This window comes from Cyclopterus lumpus, chromosome 6 (genome assembly GCF_009769545.1).
Source record: "Cyclopterus lumpus isolate fCycLum1 chromosome 6, fCycLum1.pri, whole genome shotgun sequence".
Classification (NCBI taxonomy): Eukaryota; Metazoa; Chordata; class Actinopteri; order Perciformes; family Cyclopteridae; genus Cyclopterus; species Cyclopterus lumpus.
This window is the reverse complement of record NC_046971.1, coordinates 13,312,146-13,340,011: the sequence shown is the minus strand read 5'-3', so window position 1 is coordinate 13,340,011 and position 27,866 is coordinate 13,312,146. Positions and strand designations below refer to the sequence as shown.

Sequence of the window (27,866 nt, the reverse complement as noted above, 5' to 3'; positions counted from 1 at the left end):
CACCAATTAACAAATAGATAATTATAACAAAATGGCATCACAGGGTTCTCTGGGTTGCTTTGATTTAAAATCTCCACTCTACTGAGGATTTTCTATTCTGAGGAAGGGCACCGGCTATGTTGAAAGTCATTATGTGGCCACTTTAAAATTATCTGATGTCATACAACTATGTCCCTTTTGGCATGGCCATTTAATGACTCCTCCTTTGAGCCATAGATACACAAATTAGTCTCAGCTGCCGCACTCGTGCCCACACACAAAGGAATGAACAACATACTGTAGCTTTAGGTGACCCCATTGTGGACGGATGTAATACATATACAAAAGTTAGATGCAGAGGGGTTCTTTGGCTGTTGTTTTGAAACACCCAGATTAACTAATTCCCAAGGAGCTATATCAGTATCTTCTGCACAAATGTTTTCTTTAAACACAAAGAAACATCATGCACTACCATATTAATCCAGACTGCATCTTTCTGAGTGTGTGTGAGTACTTGTTCTTTATTACCTTTGTCCAAACCTGTGGATCTATTAGAGGGCAGGCATAAATAACTCATATTTGGACGACAAGACTAGAGCGTGTTCACTCAGATTGTGTGTCCAGCAGACAAAGTGAGGCTCTGTGTTTCACTGTCAAGTAGCCTCATCTGTGGCACTAGCGCTGGTGTGTCCGATATTTGTCGTTGAGGGAGTGGGCTCCTGGTCTGTTTCTCTGACACAGATGACGGCATCACCACTCACATTAATGAGACACTGAGCCTTGAGGAGAAAAAAAGACAGGAAGAATAAACCACCACACTAATAACTGAAGTCTTAGGGTGCAGACAATAAATAGTTAATTGTGCTCGTCTGTGTTTACCTGGTTCTTGTTTGGATTTTCCATTAACATACACTCTTTCATACTGTAAGACACCACTGCATTGCCACCCAGTGCTGCTACATGGGCTCGAACCATCGAAAACACCTCTGCTATGAATGTATGGAGGAAGCCACTGACACCTCCTTCCTGCAGAGTAAAAACACAATTCATGTGTACAGGTATGTCTACACTTTGCACAAGATCATGGGGCCTGTGCATTTGTCGCATGTTTTTGCAGTCGTACCTCCCGTAACGATGTTGTCTCTCTGATAAAAAACATGTTGATGATCCCGAGGTATTTAATGATGCGTGTCCCGGGTAGGAAGGAGAGCGGCGTCATCTTCACCACCGTGACTGAACTTCCCCCAAAAGAGCGACTGGATCGCAGCGACCGTGAACGTCCCTCAGGCAGCGGACTGCACCGCTCCAAAGATGAGACTACAGGTTCAGAGAGAGCATGTAGAGGTCCAAAAGAGATTTGAAAAGAAAACAAGAGGAGGCAAAGGGGGAAAGAGAATGGAGACACCAAAAAAACACTCAAAAATAAGGGAAAAATAAAAGCAGATATGAACTCTAAAGGAGAACAAAATGTGAATGTGGAATGTACGTGCAAAAAGGCAACCCCCGTTATCATTTCACAGCAGGAGTGACACGTGTGCACTTATCTGCAAGTATGTCAGTTGTCTGTGTGGATGTGTGGTGCCAAAACAATCCCTTGGAAAGCGTGCGCTGCCATGCATTTCATGCAGTTGAAGCAAACGGACAAGACAGTTAAACAGTGTCTGCAGACAGACAGACAGACCTGGGCACAGCTGTGTATGTTTGAAGTGTGAATACAGTATTTGCAGTTCAGTGAAGTACATGAGAGAATATTTGTATCTGTTTCAATTTGTGAAAGTGGCTTGAGAAATGGAGACGAACAGTGACAGCTATGAGCTGAGCTGGGCACATGTACACGAGCCAGAGTGTGAAAGATGCTCCATCGTCTTACTGCTAATTTAATTAAGTTGGTTTACATCCATAAAAACCAGGAACCTTCAGTGCCACACATTAGATTGGAGTTCACTTACTGTGTACCGGACTGAAAATCATACCAGATCTTGCAACAAAAAAACAAACATTGCCCCCCCCCCCCTCCCTCTTCTCAGCATAAGTACATTCACAAATCAAAGGAATTTGTATACTAATCATCAAATTTCTGCAACCCATCCAACCCATACACATCTAAGCAAGTACAAGCACGCAAAAAAAAAAAAGAAGTCCTATTAAGTCATCATGGTTGCCATGGCTGCGGGCATTTACAAGCCAAGCTTCTGATTATGGATCCCTCTGAGGGGCGGGGCTTCAACGTTCACACTCTTGCTAAAAAGCTGGTGCTTGATTTACAACGCTCCGCCGCCCAGCTGCATGCATGGAGGGGTGTGTGAGTGTATGCGAGCACTTGTATGTGTATGTGTGTGTTTGAGTGGGATTGCTTGTGAAACGGTGTTTTGTATTTGTGGGTATGATCACCAGAGTGTGCTAGAGACTGTGTCCTCCTACTTGTCTTAACTGATCCACGTCTCATGGTGTGAGCTTTCAGCCTAAGCAGCTCTAGCCAGGTGCTGCATCTGTCTGCAAAGGAACCGTAATCAACGGAGGCAGCTGGAGAGAATACACACACACACACGCGTACACGTACACGCACACGCACACGCACACGCACGCACACACACACACACACGCACACGCAAACAAAACATACACAAACGCAACAACAACAAGAGAGAAAAATAAAAACAGGACAAAAAAAACGAAAAGAACAAAAGTGGATGAGGTTTGGGAGTGGTGCAGGATAACTCTGTCCAAGACAAAAGTCAAAACAGGGAGGTGTAGAAGGTTTGGTAGCAGGAGGAAATGGTTGAGGGGAAGGGAGCTCACCTCTGGATGAGACGTTGGTACTTTCTGGGACACCTGTCACACACATAAACGTCAAAGTCTACCTTTGCACTTGGCAGGGAGTGAAAAGGGTTCAGGATCAATCGCTTGCCACAAGGCTTACAACACATGTGTTACTTCGCTTTCACCTCCAATCACAACTCTCCACCTATAATCAGTACTTGCTATAGATGGAGCAAGCCTCTTGCTCTCGTTACTGTGTTCATTTTATGTGAACGAAAAGTAAGCCATGCTGTTTTAGGGAGCTCAACAACACACGGTAATCTCAATTCACACCAAAAGAGAACACACTGGGCTATGACACATCACTGTTTGTTTACCTGGTGAACGAACCATCACCAGTTGATTTTGGCAGAGTTTTGCAGCTGGAGTGAGTAAAGAGACTGTACCTAAAGTGGTTAGTGGAGTAGATTGGCAATGCCTGTTATTGAAGCAGGACAGGGGAGGAGATCAGGGGGCAATTGTTTAAGACTACCTGAGATTTTGGATGTTGGTTGACAGTTGGCAGATGACGAGTCTGCACATAACTCCAGGGGAAACTGCAGCTGCTCTTCAGTCTCACTGCCTCCTGAAACGAAGCACATATAAACACTCAGGTGCTTTTGCCTGATTTCAAACACAACAGAAGAGATGTTTCTTAAATGTGTGACTCCGTTTTGACTACCTTGCTGTTAAAAGGATAGTTCTGTTTTCCTTCTTCACTGCTACAGAGACAAACTCTTAAAAGACGTTTTATGTTTCAGCAAATGTATTTTTGATTTTGGGACAAACTGACCCTTTAAAGTAAGCTGTTAAAACTAAACTAACAAGTGATAAGTATTACAACTTCAGGGCTATTAAAAAAAATGTGATTCCCTACATTTGAAAAACAGTGAGCGAAGCTATGGTGAAGGTATTAAAAGACTCTCTGACTTTGGGTAAGCAGAACAAAGATAATCTCCTTTAACCAGACAGACCTTTGGTGGGTGGCTTGTCTGCGGTCTTCTCCTGAGTCTGGTCTTTGTCAAACGTCATGGCAACCGCTGTCACTGTAACCTGGGCAGACAGAGGTACAGTAGCTATAAGAAACATTTAAATTTGACTTATCAATTCTGTTTTGTTTGCGATGTCCTGAAACATCCCACCTGTATGAGTTCTTCCTCTGGCACTGCTACAGTGAAGTTGAGCTGACACAGACAGCAGGGGATCATAGAGCGCAACTTGAAGTAAAAACTCTGAAAAAAAACACAATTAATTGACGTGCAACTGTTATAACCACTGCAAGTATCATTATGAACAGTGTATAACTTGCCCACTACAAAGGATAAACATGACACCACATATGGCATATTTATCAACTAATCAATAATGGCTTCTTACCTTCAGCAGATTCTCACATAGGTCAGTGAAGATCTTGTTCAAGCCTTGGTTAGTAAGATTGGCATTACTCAACCTAAAGACCCTCACAGATGTAAACATCTGCAAGACAGTAACAAACACATAGCATAAAAAGACCAAGGGGCTTCTTTTCCTAAATTAAAGTACATGTGTGCTCTGCATTACTTGCAGCTTGCTATAATTATGTGCAAATTGTAGTTTGCTGGAAAAGTAGATGCCTCTACTGATTGAAAAATATCAAATGTGCACAACGGCGTGTGTCTGGTTAATATTTGCTGTAATCTGTAAAGAAAGTGACTATATATATATATATATATATATATATATATATATATATATATATATTATGTAGAGTAACCTGAACTCCTGAAGTCCAGTTGTTAATCCCAGGCATGATCTCAGTGTTGCAGCTGTAGAAACCTGAAGATATATAAGTGGAAATGGCAACATAGATGATGAAGCATAATGACATTTTTTAGAGCCTCAACCCAATTGGGGGATAACTAACTTTGCATGTGCAGTGCACAATGATGCACTGTAATTGCTGTGGAGTGGGTAGATGGTGCATACCTGTGGGGGTAGGGGCATCAGTGAGGAGGGAGTGGATGTCCTCCACAGCATCAGTGTCATCAATCTATGGAAATGACAGCAAATGGTTACACTTGTCCATGGTAACATATACATGTATTTTGTTTTAGAGAAACACACCTCCAGGACAAAGGCATCCTTCTTGCCATGGGAGAGGTCCAGTTCTGACACTTCATCTGAGCTTTCTGAGTGGGAGCGGAAAAGTCTGGATCGTTGCCTTGGCTCAGGAATCGGAGAACCCACAACTTCCTCTGTCAGCTCCTGCAAGCAAAGGGACACAAATCCCGAGCGGACGGGATGTCAAAGTGAACACCACAGTAGCAGCACATCTGCATCTCACTAGTGCCCAGACTGTACAGGTAGTAGAAAGCCTATGTGTCTCTCTCTCTCTCTCTCTCTCTCTCACACACACACACACACACACACACACACACACACACACACACACACACACACACACAGTAAGAGTCAGGAGTGGTAGAAACACACACACGCCATAAAAAACATACACAGGTGAGAGTGTGAATGGTCAGGGACGATGGTCATAATAAAAGTACATCAACACAGATAAATGAGTGTACAGTGGGTTCCCCTTGACAGGTGACACTGAAGTGGGTTACACATCTATCTGCTCCCAAATGTCCCCAGTTTAGAACGGTCATACAGTTATAGTAAAAGTGGTGTAGTATTGAGATTAATATAGTGAAATATTTGTCATGCTTTGCTGTTTCTCACAGCTAAAAGTTGCCGTGCTCAGTACCATGTTTATGCCGCAGAATACCTCAGGGTCCAGGGCAAATAATTTCTTTAATGACCAGAGAGAGACAAGAGGGGTAAGTTTTTCATGATTCACAAAGAACAGACTACTTATAATGTATGATTACGGACATGATTTTAATACTAGAAAAGACAGAATTAAACCCAAAATAAAAAATAAAAAACAGTTCAACATGAAATGTTGACTATGCTTATTCTGCAAAATAAAACCTTATTAACTTCCTATAACACCGTATGTGGCAGTCACCATTCTTAAGTATAAAATGATCATAAACTTCAGATATTAGCCCTAAAAACACATGACCACATAAAATTGACCTAAAATACAGTCAAATTAATAATATTCCAAGATTTATCAGCATGCTCAATTTCCAAAACATTTTAACAACACCATATTACATTTAGGGGTTGAAACAGGTTTCCAAAGTTGTCTATTTACAGTATGGGATGTAGGCTAACACCCACATGACACCTGGCTACTGTAGTGTTGAATGAAAGAGTGTAGAAATTAATTAGCAGTAAAAACCTGGCATACTAGGAGAGAATTAGCTAATTTAAAATCACAAAGCTGGTGTTCCTTGGATTAATTACTGTCCATGCATGTGTTGTGTGTCTCACCGGAGGGTTTATTTGATAGAGCTCTTTGTTCTTGGCTATGGTATCATTGATCCTTTTCTGGATGGTGAGGATGTGGTGCTCATTGCTTAGTTCACCAGGAGTCTTCCCCGCAATCTGGATGCCCCCTGGTGCTGGCAGGGCTGTCAGGTACACTCCTGTAGCAGACTGAACACAGACACATTTTAAGGAGTTGCAGCAAACACTTGCACTGCTGATTAGGCTGTTAACCTAACATGTCAACCTACAGCCAGACCCAGAAGCATGTTCTCTCCGACACTGATCTGTATGTGTAAGCCAAACAAAGAGTTCATGCTCCGCAGCTTCAGCTTGTTCATCAGCTGAGTGTGCAGCTCGTACTCCATGAAAGGCAGCAGGTTGGAGATGGCCGTGGCATTCACTTCACCCTGAGCCTTCTTTTTCAGACGGCACAGTCTAGAAGACAAGAAACGCGGGTATGAACTCACTTTGTTCAATATATGTGATGTGAGGGTCCTCCATGAGGAGGCAGTTAACTGTGAGGTGTTTTACCTGGCCTGAATAAGGCAGCCTTTTCCCGTAACAGCTGCTTCTGGTGGCAGGTCGATTGTTGTGAACAGCACATCAGGAACCTTCAAAAAAGAACAAGAAGAAAAAAATTAATTAATCATTTTATTTCCCACCAAACGACATTCATGCACTGGACAACAACATATATGTGTAACATGTAGGCATCTGTGATTTAGGCAAACAGAATATATTTGAGACCTTTTGTCGCCTGCAGAGGTAACAGTAGGTGAGCTGGGCAGGAAAGGGCATGTTGAGCTCATCATAGGGAATGTGGCAGAAGCCACAGCTCGGGGGAGACGGCTCCTCAAACCTTAGAACAACACACACCATCTGGTATCAGACTCCTTAGGCCAATTCAAGCTGTGCTGACATACACTGTTAACATACAAGGATTTACAAGCAGTTAGCTCATCAGTCTTTGAATCGTAACAACCTGTGGTCGGTAATTCCAATGTCTAAGCAGCCTTCACGCATATACCGAGGATTCAGAATGGCTGCTGTGCCCGATGCTGACAGGATACACACCTCCTCACTGTGTTGAAGGGAGATGGACCGAACAAGAGAGAAAGAAAGGGAAGAGGATGAGAACAGGACATGAAACGACATGCGTTTAAGACAAATAAAAAAAAAACTGGTTTATGAGATTAACATCTACATTAGGCATGAAAAAGATAAAAAAGGAAATCATTTCCCATGCGTGCTACTACTACATACCAGATGCTAGTGCTCTCACTGTACCCCACAACAGCATGGCAACCAAGAGCTTTGGCATGAGATTTGATCTCCTGGCGAATCTCCTCCCACCAGGCGTCGCGAGTCTCTGGCTCATCTGCAAAACACAAATTCTGAATTAGACAGCAGAAGAAAAAAAAAAGAGAAAAGATTGGCTCAATTATCTATCAAAACCTCACTGAACACTGAAGTCTAGCTAATGATGAGTTAACGCTAAACCTAACTAACTGTTGTCAACGTAGTTACATGTAAATAAAATAAAAAGACAATTACAAACATCATTCCAGGAAAGTCTGTCTCTAAACTGATTGCTTTGATTCACCAGAAAATAAACAGACAAACAGTTCACTTTGTATTTTCTGTTGATACATGATTTAAATAGTGTATCAAAGCAAGCCAAAACCAACTATCAGTTTGTGAAACAAAGTGACAATGAGAATAATGAAATGAGAGTTTGAGAATGATGATGAAGGCAAAGTCAGTGGTTAGGTTACTTGTGTGTATTCTCAGCATTCCTTAAATTAATATTATTTAAAACATATTGTCTCTCTCTGGTCAATGTCTCCTTTCAGTCAGCCACATTCACAGAAAGGACACAGGTGAGAGATATAGCCACCAGCCGGTATATATAGAATACAAATCTTGCTGGCTGGTAAAAGAGTAATAATATAAAACACCCAGTGCTTGATATGTTTCAAGTGTTTCCTACCCTGGTTACAAAGATTTAAGTTTAAAGGTATTGAGCCTTCATCATACTTAGGCTAAACCATGGGTGTGTTTCAATAGTCTAATGAGGCTTTGCTCCTTTTATTAACATTATTCATGAAACCCTAATCGTTGCCAGTTGAGAGGTTAATCTCACCCATGTTTGGATCTCTGAACAAACAACACATGAAGGAAGCTACTTTAGAGTATTGAGCCACACCCAATGACTCCCTGAGAGGGCCACATGCTGACAGAGCCCTCCAAAAAAGAGAGAGAAACTCAGCTTCTGGCTGAGACAGGGAAGATTAATGAATGAGGGGGGGAAATGGGAGATCAACTGAAGAGATGAAGAATAATGATTGATGGCCAGGCAACAGGCCCACAAGGTGGGTTCCTTTAAACCAGAGCCAGCATGTCACACAGGCACAGGCTCACCAACGTGCACGCTCATGACCATGTGCACGCTCATGGGCAGAGAAGGGCCATATTCATTCACCAGAGTCCATCAAATCTACATTAGTTTTTAAGGAAAATAATTCTGACAGACACCATATTTCCTCTATTCCCAGAGCTCATATCTGTCCTTCCGTCTCAAATGATTGTTTGTATACTCCTCAACTGCCACCTATCAAATCAACCTGCCTTCCATGCATCCATCTATCCATCCCTCCTTCTCTATCTCTCTCTCTCTCTCTCCCTTTCTCTCTCTCTCTCTCACTCAGTATGAATACGGCCCAGTGAGTTAGGGATGCACATGCCCGGTCAGTGGCTCTTTGTCACAGTAAACCTCCTAAACCTTCTCTGGTCTAGACAGGTTTGACCATGATGCCGATTCAGGAAGCATAAGAACAGCGCTGGGACAACGTTAGGGAAGCTCTTCTGTCAGTGGGATGAGCTGGGTAGGGGGGAAGCCAGGCCAGGCTGGGTGGGGTGGGGTGGGGTGGGGACAGCGCATGCTCAACTCAGCTCAGCACACACTCACACAGATTAGAGGGAGGAGAATGGCAGCTCACTGAATTCATAATTGTTCACTTATTTTTCACTATCCCGGTAATGTTTGTGGATATTAGGCTAGCTGGTCTACATTGGTTAAATGGCAGTGTTGGGTGGGTGCATGCTAAGTTGGCACAAGTTTAACTTCACTGAGCTGCCATAACTCCTGTGGGCGAGAGCAGTAAAAGGGGGGAAATACCTGCAGTGACACTATTCCAGTCTAGCAGTTTGTATGAGCGCGTGTTACCCAAAGCTGGGCCAGAACACACCGTTAGTACAGAAAAGAGAGAAAAAGAAAAGAAGAGACAGTCTAACGAGCAAGCACAGCACAACAGCAGCACTCCACTGTCACTATGAAAAGACAGACGGCACTTCACAATCACTATGCAAAGACAAACTATACTCAGGCCTACAAACAACACCTCACAAGAAGAACAGAGAAACGAGGAGAATAGAGATGATTAAAACCTACAGGTCTAGCCAAAAATCTGACAAGATTTAAAGAGAATATGGACGATATATAATACAAAAAGGAGCATACAGATGTAGTCTAACTCCAGCATACTTTCTAATATAAAAAGGGGACCTGTGGAGTTTTCTTGTAAACAAAAGTGTTGTATACACCCAGAGTTTCTCACCCAACATATTTTGTGTATCTTTGAGGTCTATCAAACCTTCCTCATGAAAGCTGATAAAAGCTAACATTTTCAATCATTGCACACGTCAATAATGCAATATATTGCATTATCTGAATGCTTGTGCATATGCATCCAAAACAAAACAGTGACCCGCTTGTAACACATATCTCCATAGAGCTACTCATGGTCAGAAACTCCACAAGGTACCTTTAATGTTGCTCTGTAGTTGACATGTAGTCGAGGCATTGCAAAAGGGAACTGGGCTCTTTTCAGAATGGTTTTCAAGTTAACTGCAATGTAGTTCAGGGAAAATTAACACAAGTTCAGACATGAGTACTGTAGGTTTAATCATCGCATGGCATGCTGAGAGCTTTATGCAGATCATTAATAACATCCTTTTTGGATAACTCTGACAACAACCCTGTGTATCCAAACACAGCCAACATTCATCAGCTCTCCTATCTACTGTACCTAAATTCTCAGACATCCTCTAGTCAGAGCAGTCAAAGACCATGACAGCAAAGGGCAAAATGAGGCTGTAGAGTGGACTCAGATAGTTAAACACCAAGCAGTTGCCTATTCAGCAAATATCTTATTTTCAATAAAATCAAAACATTTTAAAGTTGGCTAAATACAAGAAAACATAAGGATTTAAAAACAGAGATAAGACGCCTATTTGCAAACTCAGGAGCATATATAAAACAGCCCAGTACCTCACCGCAGCGCCACCTAACCAACAACACAAGACAACAGAAGCAGCAGGAAGCAGATTGGAGCCATGCACAACTATTACACCTAACCTCCAGGGGGCAGCACCACAGCGACAAACACACACACGCACACTCACACACACACACACACACACTCGCACTACATGACCTGCACAGGCTATATATATATATATATATTACACAAAGCCAGTCAGTCAAACCACAAGGAGAAAGTTACCCCTATCCATGAAACTTTTGAGACAACTGATGATAGCGTAAGCTAACTTTATTTCCTTCAAAATGCTACAAAGCTGCAGCCTATAGATGTGAGCAGAAACAGATTTCACCTGCATTAAGACGTAAGTACATAACTGATGATTTAAAGATAATTTCTGCAAACAACCAAACAGATTGGGACTTGGACCATTCATGGGCTAACTGTTCAACACAAGAGGATAATGGGCATTAACTAACGGCCACTTGGAACAAGACTGGACACTCACACGATACTGTAGGTCACTGGAGGAGCTCAATCATATTGTTTCAGAGGACAGTGGACGAGCTACATTAGGACATTGTGTGTTTGCATGTGCTGCACTCACCAGGGTTGTGTATACGGTCCAGTAGTTTGACAGAGCGAGCGCTGACCACTCCACCAACATGAACCAGAAAACCAGGTGGGAAAGACGTCAAAGTAAAGAAGGGGAACTCCTGCAGATAGAAAAAGCTGGGTCATTGACAGTAAGGGAAAACATACTCTGGACTGTTTACAATTAATGTGTGTGTGTTTGATCATATGTAATGAGTGCTCCATGATTATGTAACATGTTTGTATTTTTTATGTTTCATGACTTGCCTCTCTGGGTGTATTGAAGAAAAAAAAGATTGATTAAAGACACCGGTGTTCTATGTACGGTGTCTTTAACTGATGAGTGTAGATTTGCTGGTAGTATTGTTACTGTTATTCTAGAAAAAGTGCCAACATGCAGCAAAGATTAGGTGTGATGATGTCCCCCCCATGCAATGTTTACCCCAAAGGAGTCCCCACTCACTCCATTCAAGCCTACAATTGTACACACAAACTTTAGAGAAGTGATTGAGAAACTGCATTTTCAATAAAGCTTACGCATTTTGTATCACGGATCCTCAAAAATCTATATAAATGCATTAATTAGGTTTGGAATTGAAAGTGAACAACACAAGCACACACACACAAAAGGTCCTGGCTAAGAATCAGGACTCTGTTACACATGCTTTTCGGTCCTCCGACGTGATAGCTTGTCCTCAAACAATGTCAATGCAAATCCATGCAGTCACTCATAAGAGGAGTTGGAAATACTTGGACTGCCTGTTAGCATCTTAGTACTCCTCCTAGGCTGAAGTGGTGACTACTTGTACAGAATATCTGAGGGACGTTATGATTTCCAACCATGCAGGTTTATGTGATAAATGGCTTTCATGGGAAATTAACAGGTGGGACTACCAATAAGTTTCTTTCTTGTCCAGTGCTCCAGCAAGGAAGATAGCTACTAATTTGATTGACAGCTCCTCCTACTCTGAGCAAGGAGGCAAGAATGAGGTGATGAGGTGAGCGTGCTCATTCCCGTTGTGGACACAGGGAAACCAAATCAGGCTCAGGAGAGGAAGTCAGAAAGGAGGGAGGTGCTTGACAGGAGTATCCAGAAGGCACGCACACACAGTCACAAACGCCTTCAAACTGAAGGGAACACAACTCCTAGCCTCCAGCCCTCCGCCAAACATGTCTGTGAATCTTTTAGAGTGCAGTATGTGCCAAGCAAACAGACACGCAGGGGTCACACAAGGACCCACGGCCATTTTGCTCAGCCCCGCCTGCTCCTCTTAGATCTACATACAATAGAGGAGGGATGGGTTAGGAGATGATTCAGACTTGGTGGTGGCCATCAGCTAGTCAGGGTGTTAGGGGAAAGGTGGAGATAGAGTGTGTCACACTGATGGGACATACCCTGGCGTTTAACAATAACCCAGAGGAGGTCGCTCCCTGAGTAGCAAAAATGGTCAAGAGGACAGAGAAAGGGAACATTACTTGCTCTTACAGAGACCCACTCCCCATTAAACATTTAAGTGCAAATTAGTGATATTTCACAAAGAATTTAGCGGTGTGTAAATTAGTGAGCGACACACGCTGTGCAAGTAACTGTTTTTCCTACGTGCAGACATCTAAAGGCTGATACGCAACGCAAACTGCATTAACTGCATAAAAAATGCCACGCCTAGCAAGCTGATTTGACTTGTGTTGCCGCTTGATAATTATATTTTTTTATTCCTCTATGTTTTAGTGAATCAAGACAAAACTAGAAAATAAAACACAATGTCTGGATGTAAAATCCACTGAAACTGAGCATTTTAACTTGTGTTTTGCAGTGCATTTCAGTCTCAAATGTCTACATATTGAACGAGTTGGCATATACACGTATGAGCAATGCATATGTGAGCGTTGAGTCGTTGTACCCTCTGCTCTAGGGCCGTCTGCGTCTGCTGTCTGAGCAGGGTCTTCAGAGGCCCTGCCTCCTTCCCGACGCTGCCCCCACTGCCCATACCTGATCACAGAGGAGAGTCTGGCTTCAGTTTCGTCACTTTCAACACACAGGTCAATGGACTAAAGAGCCAGTCAATCTGTCTTCATTACACAATGCAGTATTAATGTTATCATGACAAACCAAGTGGAAGCAACAGCTGGAATTGCACACAAAACCTTAGATTGAGAACAGTCACCTGCTTCTTCCTCATGCTAAGACTTCCCTACTCATAAAATGTTCTCTCATTCAAGCATAAATACTGGATCTAGTAGTTTGCGTACATCTAACCACCTGCGGGGGCCGGAGAATCCTGAATAAGACTCAGGACTATCAGTCAGTGGTGTAGTTTCACAATGAGCTCTGGGCAGTTGTTAGTTATTTGTTTGAGTTAAAACCAGTCAAGTCAATCTGAACAGTCCTGCTGTTGACCCAATATACAGGAGAGGTGCCAACACTACACTGTTGTAAGGTTCTGTTACTTGATGACACACAGCAGTCCTACTATACCGGAGGCTGCCAGCAGCAGGTCCTCAGTGAAGGACACGCTCTTTCTCAGCAAGACAGTGTCTGAGTGGATGGTGGAGGGAGGGGGTGGGGTGGTGGCTCTGGGAGCCGAGCTGTGACCACAGCCCACTGAGCCAGAACCAGGAAGGGACAGAGTGTCTGTGGAGAGGGTGGGGGAGCTGGGGGAGAGAAAGATCCCCGGCCTGCGTCTCCCTGGCTCCACTATCCAGCAGAAAAAAACAGATGAAGGGTTCACAGAGAAACAAAGATATATTGAGAATGGACAGGCAGAGCAATGAGGAGAGTGGTCGGAAGCTGAGGAGTGGGAGAAGGATGTGAAAGGGAGAAAGTGGACAGTATCGTAGAGAAAGAATAACCTGATAATTAGATTGAATTGCCATTTTGTTTCACTTCGTTTATTGAGCACAACTGAGTTCATGTTAGCCGTTTGCTTGTTGATGTTGGCGTTTTATTTACTCACTCATCTCATCATGACCCATTTCAATGCAGAACAAATGGAGATGAGGAAGGTAATTCAGAGGTCTGGAACCAAGCTACAGAAATGAAGTGGTATGCAGAGGATAAGGATAGGCAAGTTAATCTAAATAAGTGAGAGAAGAAAAAGGAGAATGTTGGGAGCAAAAAGAGGGAGGAGATGGAGAGAATATGATAAATTGATGAGAGAGGAGTAAATAGGAAAAAAAGGAAGAGGAGTGGGACCAAGGATGAGTGAGGTCGGCTTGGGGGACTGCTGGTCCCCTCCCGAGGAGTCAGGTGAGCGGCTCTGGTAAGAAGGTTCTTGAAGCTATACAGTGTTTATAGATGCGGTAAAATGTTGTTCTTGGGGCAGAGTTGGAATCAAGTTATCTTTTTCACAATGACTAAACATAAGGCTGGTGATGAATAAGTGACGTTAGATTAACAACCGCCCCTCATGAGACACAGTGCTTCTATTAAAGACCACAACAGCGGGGGGGGGGGGGGGGGGGGGGGGGGGTAACTAATACAGTGACCTGGTGTGTCCTCACACAATTAATCTTTATACAAACTGAAGGCTGTCTTGAAAATCCCCTTTTGATGTGTGAAATCAGAAGACACACTAGGCCACTGAGGACAATGGTTAGGATGGGACACAGCTAAATAAATATTTACAAAACTGTTTAAAATAAAGTAATGTTTAACTCAACCATGACATTTTTTTAAATAAATAAATAAAATAAACAAAAATTAAAAATACACCACCAGAGTAGCACCACAATGAGGTGAGGGAGAGGGATGTGAATGGGTGAGGGGGCGGGGCCAAGTGTTCTTACCCGTCTTGGGCGTCAAACTGAGGTCTGTGTCTGATGATGAGGACTGGCGGCTGCATGGCTTGGAGGGAGAGAAGGGAGGAGGAGAGGAGGAGGTGGTGGGAAGGGCTCTGAAAGGGGTTGGCGGGCCGGAGGACGAGGTCAGGTCCTCACCAAATACCGGCCTGCCAGGAGAACATGACACACACACACAAACACACACACCTAAATCAATCACCGCCGCACCCTCCGAGTGTGTGTGGGTGTGTGTGTATATGGGAGTGGGTCCGCGTTGCCATTAAATGGAAAGGTATCCATTTTAATGTGTGATTTATTTGCTTTGGGTGATGTGTGTTTGAGGTGCTACGGATGGCTGGAAAACAAAAAGCAAGCATGGAAAGCAAAAAAAGAGATTAACACAAATTAAAAGCACACACAAACACACACATTAAACTAAAGAAAGCAACATGGAAAAACACAAGGTCAGATTCAACAGAGGATGACAAGCTGAAGCATGTGTCCCAGTAGAGTGAAGCAAAGGTTAGGTAACTTTGGAGATATCACAGGCCCTGACTGCCGAGCCTCTATCATTGGAAAAAACAGGACAGGTGGGGGGATTATGAGTGCATTATCAATGTCTGGTCTTTTTCTGACAAAGGTTTATGGGTCTGCCTTGAGTCTTTGTCTTGCTGCCTCAGTCTCCCTCATATAAACATCACTCTCTACTTCTCTTTGTATTTCAAACTTCTTCTCTTTCTCTTGTATCTATTTATTTGCCTGCCTCTGCGTACCAGTGAAGATGAGTGTGGGAACAGAGACAGAGAAGTTCTGGGACAGTCTCTGGGAGCTGCAGGCCGAATGCACTGGGCTGTTGTGGGTGGAGCGGCATCCGTGGGCAAGGGGAGACCTGGGCCAATCAGCGCGCAGAGGGAGGAAGACAGAGGACCGATTTGGACACAAGCAGTGAGAAACGTCCCAATCCAAATGTAGCCAGAGAGCCAAAGAGGGAGAAAGAGACTCACACAAGAACCAACACCACAACATTGCAATAAAGTGTAAAATTAGACAAAAAAGGGAAAAGGGGTTGTTTTTACTCCCTCTCTCAGCCCCTGTAATTGCATTTGAAGCCACGTAAAAGCAGCAGGAAACTCAGATTTCTAGCAGAGAACTAAAAATCTCAGTATCACACAAACATGCACAAAAGGGATGCAAACACCACAGAATGCGGATAATCTAACCTGTAGAGGCATTTTTAAAGTCTACACTAAAATGAAACAATAACCATCGACTGAAAGATGTGGAGTAGGTGGATCCATTGCAGAATAACCAACATATCTACATCCCGATACACACAATCTCACGCATTGGCGCAAAGATACACTATAAATGCAAAAAAAGAGGCACATGCACTCAACTGTAGAGATGTTTACAGTAGTTGGATGAAATCACTAGCTAACTATTCAATAGTCGGGGTGAGGACAAAATAACAAAGTAAAGGAGCACACAGTTAAAAGGCTGAGCAGAACACGTGTGCTAGATACTCACTAAAAGACGCAGCACTAGAACATGCAGAGGCAGAGCAGAAAGCCATGCAAGAGCAGTCTAAAAGAGCAGACAAAGGTTGGAGGGGGGTTGAGGATGGCTGTGTGTGTACTGTACATGTGTGTGTCTCAGGATGTTGTGTGCTGTTAGTTTCATGATGCAATACACGTGACCCAATAGACACGAACTACAAAAAGGAATCAAAGATTCTGAGACACACACAGGAGTTACTACTTGATTATACACAGACTAACATTCAGTACATTGCACACACACACTCTCCCTCCTATGCACACGCCGATCATATTTCCCCATTCTCACAAACTAGAATTGCAGTTCAACTTCAAAGAGGCAGGGTCCATGCGTGTGTTGGTTCATACTCACTCCTTTCCATCCTTGGAAGGGGAATTGCAGGCATTGGAAGCAGGGGCTGTGTTCGGGTGCATGTGTGTGTTGGTGTTGGGGGCGCTCCCAGAGCTGAGTTTGTCCAGTGTGCAGGCAGTACCTATGGCCCGGACCACCAGACCCGACTCTCCCTCCAAGTCAAAACACTGCAAGTAGCCCACCACTGCATTCCCGCCCATCTCCAATACCTTGAGCCCTATTTTCCTCTGCAGCTCTCCTAAATAGGGGGTAACACACAGCCACATTAACAAGAGAGGGGTAGAACAGAGAGAACCACCTTTTTCTGACTACGCACCAACATTAAAAGAGGATCACCATACATTTTCTTACCAGACATAAGAGAGATGAGCCTCTGCCGGGCCTCATTGGAGGCCCGAGGAGTTCTTATACGGTCGATCCACTGGTACTCTGGATCTTCATTCACCACAAGTTCCTCCACAAAGCCGTGCACCATCACTGCCCTGTAGCACCGTGGAATGGATGTGGCTACCAGGTACAATAAGACAAACACCACACAGAGTGAATATAAGATTACATGGAAAATGTCCTTCTAAACTGACAGCTCCAACTTTCAGCACTTAAGTGACAATTCCTTGTTTACAAATACACTATTGAAACTTTTCCACACTAATTTTGTTGATCTTGTAATTTACACTTGTTCTATTAATGCATTATTATTAGATGAAAGAACGTTGTGAACATTAAAACTATAATGTCCTTAAATTAAACATCTTTTGTGCATTGCTTTGTAAGTGACTGCGCTATATAGTGTAAATCTGTATTTTAAGCACACTAATTTTGTCATATGCTTTATCTGTAAACTGCAAGCAAGCAATTGTGAACCAAAAATCAAGTCAGACATACTGCAGAAGAACTTGACCCCGCAGGAGGACTGTCTGAAGCGGTTCAAATCGTTGAAAAGCTCAACTTTGACAAGGACATTGATCTCCCCTCGGATACCTAATACCAAATAATAGTGAGAAATACATTATAATAAGGGTAAAGGACATATGGGAAAAATGCATTTATCATGGTCAGATTAGTTTATTATTGTACCATGGATTGTATCATAGATGGGAAACCATCCAGAGATGACAGAGGCAGCCTCACTGCACAGCAGTGGGTCAATGTCAATATAAACTTTCCCTATGGCATCGTTAGCACTGTATGTATCGTGGTCCAAAACTGTGACCTGCAATGGCTCATCCTGCAAATCCTCATCATCAACCTACACAGCAAGAATAGGGGGGGATGGACGACGACAACGAGAAACAGAGAGCAAAGATTAGACAGTAAGAGAGGTTAGGAAATTTAACTCATCCACATTGTGTGATGCATTAAAATAATAACATGCCTGTCAAGCTTTAAAGAGAAGCTCTCTGGTCTTTTACCTCAAATTTGAACCATTCTGAATTCCACTGTGGATTTAGGGATTTGTGACAGACATCGGTTTTGAAAGTTGTGTTTCCAAACTTAACCTGGGAAATAAAAAGACACAAGACACATCTTTTAAATACCACATTTACTATTTAGTGTAATACTTATGCAACAACCACACTGAAGCTAAATGTTAAAACATCTGTTGTTACAGACGTGAATGGTTTGGTTTCAAGAATTGCTCTTCAAGATCCACTCACCTCTACAAAAGCATCAGTCAGGTCACTGGCTCTGTCCATCACAGGCAAGTGGCGCCCAGCCACAATTTTGGCCTTCAGTTTCCCAGGCATGATTTATTTTTTCAGTTTATCTGTGAACAAAGCAGATTAATAGTAATACTAATAATACATGTATAACTGGCTTTTCAACTGAGTCCTGTAATCACCTACGTTAATCCACGCTGCTGTGACTGACAACAGTCACAGAGCCACTCAACTAACACGTGTTGTTGACAGTTTGAGAGCCCATTCCCTTATTTTACTAGGCAAATAAACTAGCTTCCGTCCGCTAAACTAGAATGTAACGCGTCTAGCTCCACTCTAAATACTTTAAAACGTGGTTGATGGTCCTCTATTGAACTACAGCTCATGAACACGACAGCAATTGACAGTTAACGTTAGCTAGATTATGGTAGCGACAAAAGCCATTTAGGTTCACTGCATTGCAGTCAATCTCCTTAGCTCTAACGTTACCTGATCGGCCATGTTTTCACAATCGCAGCGCAAAGCCAACACCTAGGTAACAACGATAGTTTGCCGTTAACGTGACTCCCAGTGCAAACAGTATTAAGCTCACCAGTGCTGTGATGTCAACAAACAGCAGTGGAAGCTCGTTTCTCGGACATTACTGTCGACAGTCCGCCGCTCGTCTGACCTCCGTGTATCTCCCATCACACTAGACGGTCACGTTAGTTCCCAGAACAAGGAAAGTCCGGTTGAAACTAGAAACATTTATAAACTAGCATTACGACTCAGTAGATAGGGTTATACGCGTGAGGTTACGACCGATTTATCAATTTACAACCAACACGTATAGCTGATTAGCGCGTTAAGCTAACAGCTTAGGTATCCAGCTCGTGATGAATGAGTGTTCACGGGTTCGCGCATGCTACCTTCAGGACACCTCGTTAATTTGTATTTCCGTTTGAAAGATAGATAGATAGTTACTTTATTATTAATGAAATTGTTTCGCTACAGCAGCATGTATACATACAAGTAATATTAAATATAAAAATGCACAATACATACATGCACAATACATACAATAAATAGAATAAAATAATAGTAAATGAACTAACCCCTGGTGAGCTCATCCCTGGACACACTTCAGTTCGCCTACCAATCTGGCATCGTGGTGGATGACGTCGTCATCTTCCTGCTGCAGAGATGCCTCTCTCACCTGGAAAAGGCTGGAAGCACTGTGAGAGTCATGTTCTACGACTTCTCCAGTGCCTTCAACACCATTCAGCCTTTGCTCCTGAGGGACAAGCTGGAGCAGACCGGGGTGGAACACCACCTCACTGCATGGATCCTGGACTACCTCACCCACCGTCCACAGTATGTGCGGATACGGAAGCGTGAGTCAGATCGGGTGTCCTGCAGCACAGGGGCTCCACAGGGAACCGTTCTGGCTCCATTCCTCTTTTCCATCTACACATCAGACTTCAAACACAACTATGCCCACTGCCACCTGCAAAAGTTCTCTGACGACTCTGCGATCGTCGGCCTCATCTCGGCCGATGATGACAGGGAGTACAGGGAACTGAACCAGGACTTCTTAGGATGGTGCCAGCGGAACCGCCTCCAGATCAACTCCAGCAAGACCAAGGAGCTGGTGGTGGACTTCCGCCGGGGTAAACGCTCTCCTCCAACACCAGTGAGCATCCAGGGACTGGACATTGAGATTGTGAAGTCTTATAAGTACCTGGGTGTTGAACAATAAACTGGACTGGTCTGACCACGCTCATGCACTCTACAAGAAGGGACAGAGACGACTCTTTCTGCTGAGGAGACTGAGGTCTTTTGGCATGTCCTCGGTGTTCCCCGGGGCCTCCTACCAGTTGGACGTGCCCGGAAAACCTCTAATGGGAGGCGTCCAGGAGGCATCCTGACTAGATGCCCGAACCACCTCAGCTGACTCCTTTTGACACGAAGGAGCAGCGACTCGACTCCAAGCTCCCCCCTGATGTCCGAGCTCCTTACCCTACCTCTAAGGCTGAGCCCGGCCACCCTACGGAGGAAGCTCATTTTGGCCGCTTGTATCCGAGATCTCGTTCTTTCGGTCACAACCCAGAGTTCGTGACCATAGGTGAGGGTTGGAACGTAGACCGACCAGTAAATGGAGAGCTTTGCCTTCCGGCTGCACCCCCCACAAAAACCCCCGAGGGACCCGGTCGAAAGCCTTCTCCGGGTCTACAAAGCACATGTAAACTGGTTGGGCAAACTCCCAGGACCCCTCCAGTAATCTTGCGAGGGTAAAGAGCTGGTCCACTGTTCCACGACCGGGACGGAATCCGCACTGTTCATCTTGAATCCGAGGTTCGACAAGTGGTCGGAGCCTCCTCTCCAGCACCCTGGCATAAGCTTTTCCCGGGAGGCTGAGCAGTGTAATACCACGATAGTTCGAGCACACTCTCCGGTCCTCCTTCTTGAAGATGGGAACCACCACCCCGGTCTGCCAGTCCATGGGCACCGTTCCCCCATGCGACACTGAAAAGGCGTGTCAACCAAGACAGCCCAACAATGTCCAGCGCTTTCAGCATCTCAGGGCGGATCTCATCCACCCCTGGCGCCTTGCCACCAAGGAGCTTTTTGACTACCTTAGCGACCTCTGCCAGGGATATGGGTGAAACCACCCCAAAGTCTTCCGGTGCTGCCCCCTCTCCGGGGGACATGTTGGCCGGGTTTAGGAGTTCCTCAAAGTGCTCTTTCCACCGCCCGACGATGTCCCCAGTCCGGGTCAGCAGTGCTGAGAACAGCCTGGGGTAGACCCTGCTTTCCCTTCCTGAGCCGTCGGATGGTTTGCCAGAACTTCCTTGAGGCCAACCGAAAGTCCTTCTCCATGGCCTCCCCGAACTCCTCCCATGCCCGAGTTTTAGCCTCCGCGACCATCGCCGCTGCAACCCTTCTGGCCCGCCGGTACCCGTCAGCTGCTTCAGGAAACCCCTGGGCCAGCCAGGCCCGAAAGGCCTCCTTCTTCAGTTTGACGGCTTCCCTCACCCCCGGTGTCCACCACCGGGTTCTCGGGTTGCCGCCACGACAGGCACCAATGACCTTCCGGCCACAGCCCCGAGCAGCCGCGTCCATAATAGAGGCTTTGAACAAGGTCCACTCGGATTCCATGTCCCCAGCCTCCCTCGGGATTTGTGAGAAGTTCTTCCGGAGGTGGGAGTTGAAGACCTCCCGGACAGGATCCTCTGCCAGACGTTCCCAGTTCACCCTCACTACACGTTTGGGCTTGCCAGGTCTTTCTAGCCGACTCCCCCGCCATCTGATCCAACTCACCACCAGGTGGTGATCAGTTGACAGCTCTGCTCCTCTCTTCACCCGAGTGTCCAAGACATACGGCCGCAGATCAGACGATACGATTACAAAGTCAATCATTGATCTCCGGCCTAAGGTGTTCTGGTACCAGGTACAGTTATGAGCCACCTTATGTTCGAACATGGTGTTCGTTATGGACAAACTGTGGCTAGCACAGAAGTCCAACAACAAAACACCATTCGGGTTCAGATCGGGCAAGCCGTTCCTCCCAATCATGCCCCGCCAGGTTTCTCTGTAATTGCCCACGTGAGCGTTAAAGTCTCCCAGGAGAACTATGGAGTCGGCAGGCGGCGCCCTTTCCAGGACCCCTCCCACCGACTCCAAGAAGGCCGGATACTCCGAAATGCTGTTCGGTGCATAAGCACAAACAACAGTCAGAGCCTTACTCCCCGCAACCCGTAGGCGCAGGGAGGCGACCCTCTCGTTCCCCGGGGAAAACTCCAACACAGCGGCGCTCAGCCGGGGGCTCGTGAGTATCCCCACACCCGCCCGGCGCCTCTCACCCTGGGCAACTCCAGAAAAGGACAAAGTCCAACCCTTCTCCAGGAGCTTGGTTCCAGAGCCCATGCTGTGCGTGGAGGTGAGCCCAACTATATCTAGCTGGTACCGCTCCACCTCCTGCAACAGCTCCGGCTCTTTCCCCGCTAGTGAGGTGACGTTCCACGTCTCTAGAGCTAGTCTATGCCGCCGGTGATCGGCCCACCCAGATCTCCCGCCTGGCCCGCCGCCCGGTCTACATAGCACCCGACCCCGATAACTCTCCCTGCGGGTGGTGGGTCCACAGGGTGACTGCTGCTCCATGTTGTTTTTTCGGGCTGAGCCCGACCGGGCCCCATGGGCGAAAGCCCGGCCACCAGACGCTCGCCGACGAGCTCCCCTCCTGGGTCTGGCTACGGGAGGGTGCCCCGGTTTCCCTTGTCCGGGCAAGGTAGCTTCAGTCCGTGGGCTGCTTATCATCAGGGTTTATTGAACCGCTCTTAGTCTGGGCTCTCCCCCGAGACCTGTTTGCCTTGGGAGACCCTACCAGGGGCTGATGCCCCGGACAACATAGCTCCCAGGATCACTGAGCCACTCAAACTCCTCCACCACGTTAAGGTGGCGATTCATAGGAGGAGGAAGCAAGTACTTTTGTTATAAATATTATGTAATGTGTAGTTTTATTGTTCAGACATGTTATTGTTAAGCTGTGGGTGTTCTTAATTTGTCTAATTGTCAAGAAATGATACAATGTACTTGCTTTACTGTTTCGGTGCTTTCTGAGGTGCCGTCTGAGGCTTATTCCCCATGAAATACTCCAATGCCGAGCCGTGTATCTGGTGGCCGACAGCTTAGGTTGTCAGACAATAGGTCAGACCATAGGTTGGTATTTTCATTTGTATTTATGAAGTCAAATGTCTGTGCCATTTCTGGAACTATGAAGAAGGAGTTATCACTCAAGATTAATATGAGCTCTTTATATCTGGACCGCTCATGACTCATTTAAAGGTTACGATTTTCCTTAAATAGCTGTTTTGACATTAATAGCCCCTTGTTAATTACAATACAACACATTATTACAGAAGGGTGATGAGGGAGTTGTTTATCCCCAAATAAATAGTGTATATGTTGTCTTGTGCATGAGAGGACTGAACTGAACCTGTCTCTATTTAAACCCCAACATGCTTTTGATCATAGGCCCACAAAACACATCATCACTCTCACAGAAATGGGTGGAGGAGGGTGACTCCATCAAGGTTAACACGTTCCAACCTTTAAAGGACGGTAACCGCTATATGTGCCAGAAAATTTAAAAAAGATACAATGAGTATGTAAGCAATATGTTCTTTCTGCATAAACAATTTGTAATCAAGTCACCAACCACACATGCTACCCCAAGTGATTTAGAAGTGTATAATAAAAACCCAAGAGAGGGGGAGAGAAAAGGGTAACAACAACGAAAAGTGTCCATCTTTGAAAGTATTGACAGTGTATTGGCATTCATAACATGTTTTCCTGGTAAGCTCACATAAACCTGTTAACATGTTTAAATAAGAGAAATATGGTTTTGTGTTTCGCACTGTCATCTAACATCAAATAAATGTCCTTGGTTTGAATCTCAGCTGTGTTGTTTGTGTTTGTTCCCACAGTCCAAATACATAAATCAGGGGCAATGGGGCATAGCCTGCCTTCCCTCAGTGCATGCTGGGACCCCGACCTGTCTGTGACCCTGAAAAACAATAGACAAGTGTGAAGAATGAGTGAATGCTACTGGTTGAACCTTTGATGTTGTCGTTCAAGTCATTGCTTCACAGAGCTGGTGCACTTGTCCTATAGTAATAATTCATTCAGACAAAACTGAAACAGTGCTCTTCACAGCAGTCCCTTGTTGTCTCTTGCTCTTCTTGTCTGTAATTTTCACGTACTGGATGTCAGATACACACATGTTTTAATATTTTTTATTTATGTTGATATTTTATTTATGTATTATAGTCTACAATCTTTGACACCTGATAAGGGAATTTCTATTAACACTAACCAATAAGCATAAAAGTTGAAAAAGCATATTCGGCAGATAGGACACCAGCAGGTAAACCTTTTCACTTATCTTATAAAATATGTCAACATCTTGCAATGGATTGACACCATATTTGGTACAGACATTCATGGTTCCCAGATGAGGAATTCTACTAATGTTGTGATCCCCTGAATTTAGCTCTCATGCCACTAGGTGGGCATTCGTGTTTTTTAGTGGAATGTCTCAACTGTTAGATACATTGTCATTACAATTGACACATTAAAGTCGCTCTTCAGGATGAATTATAACAACTTTGGCGATTCCGCTGACTTTCCCCTGCCCTCATGTGTCTAATAGTGACCGAGTGGGTGCACCACATTGTGAGGATGCATAGCACCAGAAATGTTACTGCATGTGACAACGTGCACTCTTCTGTGGAGCAACATAAAGAATTTGAAATGAAAAATAATGTCTGTTGTGCTGGTCTTTCCCAGAAAACAAAAAAATATGCTTTCGCAAATATGTTACATAATATTATAAGTAGCCTATTTTCTGTTATTCCTCTCAGATGACACAGTTCAGGATTTGAATGACCAGTAGGCAACTTTGGTTTCAGACTCATCATATTTTCCAACCGAGGTGATAATCATGTCAGTCAGTAGAGTTATTGAGTTAACAAACGGAGATTTCTCGTTAATCCCGATGACCGACCAATAATTTGTGACAGAGAGGTGAGTGGTCTCACAAATCCAGATATTCGAGAAGTTATAACAAGAGAAGAAGTCTCACTACGACCTTACTTCAAGGTACCACAGATGTTTTCCTGACGGGACACTAGTATGACATGTAAGATATGTCTGGATAAAATTGTGTGTAATAAAACAAAAAAATACATTCAGAGCTACAAGTTTAAAATGTGTGATGAACAGATTTGTATCTAAGCAGGATTGTGCTGTATACTCTCACTGTGGTCGTGAAATGGTTAATGAGGAAGTGTTGACTTCGTAGGCCTAATCTGAGGAAAAAGTGAGATAGAGATCTAAAAATCAATGTTGTGTTCAAACACGGAGCTACAAAGAGACTGGATGTAGCTGGATGCCCGTCCTTCACGATATAAACCTGCTACACGAAGAGGGAGAGGTTGTCGTTAAAACTTCGTGGAGTGATGCATCTTGAGGAGAAGATCTTTGGTGCACGAATCTGATGTACTGTATATGCCACCTGCTGTCAAAAAACATTCAGGTTTCTTAGACTTGACTTTGATGCACGTTCTGCTACTGAGGGTATCGGTTTTTGTTTTTCATTGGATTGTTTTTTGTTGTTGTCTTTTTCAAATCTACCAGCGTCCTAATTGTTTTGACAATGTCTGATGAGTAAGTGCTGTCATCACACAGTTTACAACCTTTTCAAGTGTTTATTGGCCGATAATGTACCACTTTTGTCTCAGACTAATAACATTATCTCTTTGTTTGTGTGTCTCTGATTTCTCTGGTCCAACAAATTGCACATGACCATCACAGTGATGTAAGTTACACACTGCATGTCTTACTATTCTTTCTAACCTCAATACTGTAGGAAACTAGTTAGAATTTTAATTTAATGTGGTTTAAATTCCTTCTCTTTATTAATTTCTCCTCAGTTCACGCCACCCCCTGTGGCAACAAAGACAGTTACAAAGGTAAAAATACTTATTTGAACTGACAATATGTTCATTAATAGTAGTTCCACTGTGCTAACTTGTTTAAATGACTGAATCTTTTCACTCAGTTAAATTGTATATTATCATGTTAACGGCAGTGATATGTACTGTATCATACTGACACAGACGCGTGCAATTCCCCTTGTTACGAAGATCAGTATTACAAAGAAACAAGGATACTATTTAGACAGAAAAATATCAACATTTTCAACGGTAAATATTGGGCTTCATAAGCTGCTGCTGTAAAATGCAAAGGTGAAAGTCAAAGTCACATTGTTAATCACATAAGGGATTGAGCCGCTCTCAAAAAGAGGGACCAGTAGTTGTTCCAAACTAGGAACGTATTATTACTATTGCAGGTAGGAAATTAACAATGTATCTGACAAAATATATTTTTACATTGCATCATAGCTAAAATGATCTAGTGGTGTAACATATCATATTTCTTTGTTATTATTTTCAGTCTAAAAACAAGATTTCAGCATCCCCGCAGGCTATCACTTAAGGTAAATTACGCATGTGTTAACTTTTTTGTCATGTAACAACTAAAAGGAACATTATAAGCACTTGTTACACACCAAATTGTTCCATACCTCTCTCCATGTTGACTCATCCAGATCCTCTTGCTAACTTGTGCAACAGAAGAGCTTGAGGCAGAGAAGGTCCGCTACCTGGGGGAGAAACTTCCACCGCTGCAGCTCATTGGTTCAAACATGAATGACCTGCAGGTGAGAGGGATTATGCCCCTGAGATTGACTCTATAATTCTGAATAATCAATAATCATGTTTCTCGTTTGTGTACTTAAATGCAGTGTGGATATTTGTTTGCTGTTGATTTTAGAAAATCTGTGAGCAGATTCATGAAAAGATTGAAAAGGTGGATGAGGAGCGGTACAACTGTGAAGCCAAAGTCGTCAAGAACTACAGAGATGTATGTCATCCATCATGCCACAACAGATTTACATGAAAAAAACACTGAAATAGAAGTACATCAAGAGAAAGAGTTATTTATTATCAAATAGACACCAGCTAAGCTTTTCACCATCTCTAGATCGACGAATTGAAGCTAAAGATTCAGGACCTCGAAGGGAAGTTCAAGAAGCCAGCTCTGAGGAAGGTGAGAGTGTCAGCAGATGAGATGCTGAAAGCTCTGTTTGGATCCAAAACCAAGGGCTCCATGGACCTAAGGTCAAACCTTAAGTCTGTAAAGAAAGAGGACATCAAACAAGAGAAGGTACGGCTACTCAAACAGACACCGAGATATCCCAAATCTTAGAGAGAAAAAACCTAATGGTATGTTTATTTTGAAACCAGGAGCTGACCATGGAGGTGGGTGACTTGCATAAGAACGTGGAGGCCATGTCTGGTATAGAAGGCAGGAAGAAGATGTTTAATACATGATGTTAGAGATTAAGAACTGATTGAACATTGTTATAATAAATGAATACACAAATATATACTGTAACAAACACTGCCACTGTTTTGGCAGAAGTAAAATCATACGCAATACTTTCAAGTCACTCTAGTTTTTGTTCAGTTTTCTGGTCGACCATTTGTAAAATAGCATGGTGAATACCCAGTGTATTAATGCCTGCCAATGCTGTTATGTAAAAGAATACAATACATTCGTACATATTGCCTCTCCTTTGGTTTCACCTACATATATTAAGAACATTGAAGCAATATGTAAATAAGTACAGCCTCTGCTCTAAAGCTGCAGCGTAGAAATAATTCCTTCAGGTACAATATTGGATTTAATTTATGCATGCAAAAGACTTGACATTGTCCTCTGACGCATATATGAAAAGGGTATTGTGGACGTTTTTCATGTTCAGCTATGACATTGACTTACAGTGACGAAACACTAGAGATATTTTCTGTTGGAGCCGGGATGTACTTAGCCTTTACCCTGGACT

The 27,866-nt window shown here is 43.9% G+C and overlaps 2 protein-coding genes across 7 annotated transcripts; one reads left to right on the top strand and one right to left on the bottom strand.

The window, feature by feature from the left end:
* Positions 1–189: 189 nt before the first annotated feature.
* On the bottom strand, positions 190–19,327 carry c2cd5 (C2 calcium dependent domain containing 5). Of its 6 annotated transcripts, none has more exons than XM_034534735.1 (29): positions 19,011–19,327; positions 18,416–18,525; positions 18,170–18,256; positions 17,835–18,006; positions 17,643–17,738; positions 17,109–17,264; positions 16,758–16,995; positions 14,856–15,016; positions 12,971–13,059; positions 11,083–11,191; positions 7,417–7,531; positions 7,136–7,234; positions 6,901–7,012; positions 6,685–6,764; positions 6,402–6,588; positions 6,157–6,321; positions 5,522–5,566; positions 4,882–5,022; positions 4,744–4,807; positions 4,532–4,593; positions 4,156–4,254; positions 3,921–4,010; positions 3,753–3,831; positions 3,272–3,364; positions 2,779–2,811; positions 2,371–2,502; positions 1,103–1,296; positions 859–1,005; positions 190–758 (listed from the first exon to the last, which is right to left on the bottom strand). In XM_034534735.1, the coding sequence occupies exons 2-29, from the start codon at positions 18,503–18,505 to the stop codon at positions 633–635; spliced, it is 3,261 nt and encodes a 1,086-aa protein (XP_034390626.1). In that variant the 5' UTR covers positions 18,506–18,525; positions 19,011–19,327; the 3' UTR covers positions 190–632. The 6 variants fall into 6 exon arrangements, with proteins under 6 accessions (XP_034390626.1, XP_034390627.1, XP_034390629.1 ...); XM_034534736.1 differs by having other exon boundaries at positions 2,371–2,472; XM_034534738.1 differs by having other exon boundaries at positions 2,401–2,472.
* Positions 19,328–25,758: 6,431 nt separating this feature from the next.
* Positions 25,759–27,351, top strand: tnni1c (troponin I, skeletal, slow c). Its single transcript, XM_034534623.1, has 6 exons — positions 25,759–25,775; positions 26,414–26,456; positions 26,568–26,678; positions 26,792–26,881; positions 27,002–27,184; positions 27,265–27,351. Exons 1-6 carry the CDS (start codon positions 25,759–25,761, stop codon positions 27,349–27,351), a joined length of 531 nt encoding a protein of 176 aa, XP_034390514.1.
* Positions 27,352–27,866: the final 515 nt, after the last annotated feature.

Excerpts from the sequence above, each read along its gene's own strand:
- c2cd5 (XM_034534735.1), bottom strand. The coding sequence starts at position 18,505 with ATGCCTGGGAAACTGAAGGCCAAAATTGTGGCTGGGCGCCACTTGCCT. Across the intron at positions 16,996-17,108 it reads GCTCATCTCTCTTATGTCTG|GAGAGCTGCAGAGGAAAATA; the intron begins GTAAGAAAATGT and ends CCCCCTATTTAG. Across the intron at positions 6,589-6,684 it reads GGCTGCCTTATTCAGGCCAG|ACTGTGCCGTCTGAAAAAGA; the intron begins GTAAAACACCTC and ends CTTGTCTTCTAG.
- tnni1c (XM_034534623.1), top strand. Across the intron at positions 26,679-26,791 it reads CAAACATGAATGACCTGCAG|AAAATCTGTGAGCAGATTCA; the intron begins GTGAGAGGGATT and ends TGTTGATTTTAG. Across the intron at positions 26,882-27,001 it reads TCGTCAAGAACTACAGAGAT|ATCGACGAATTGAAGCTAAA; the intron begins GTATGTCATCCA and ends CACCATCTCTAG.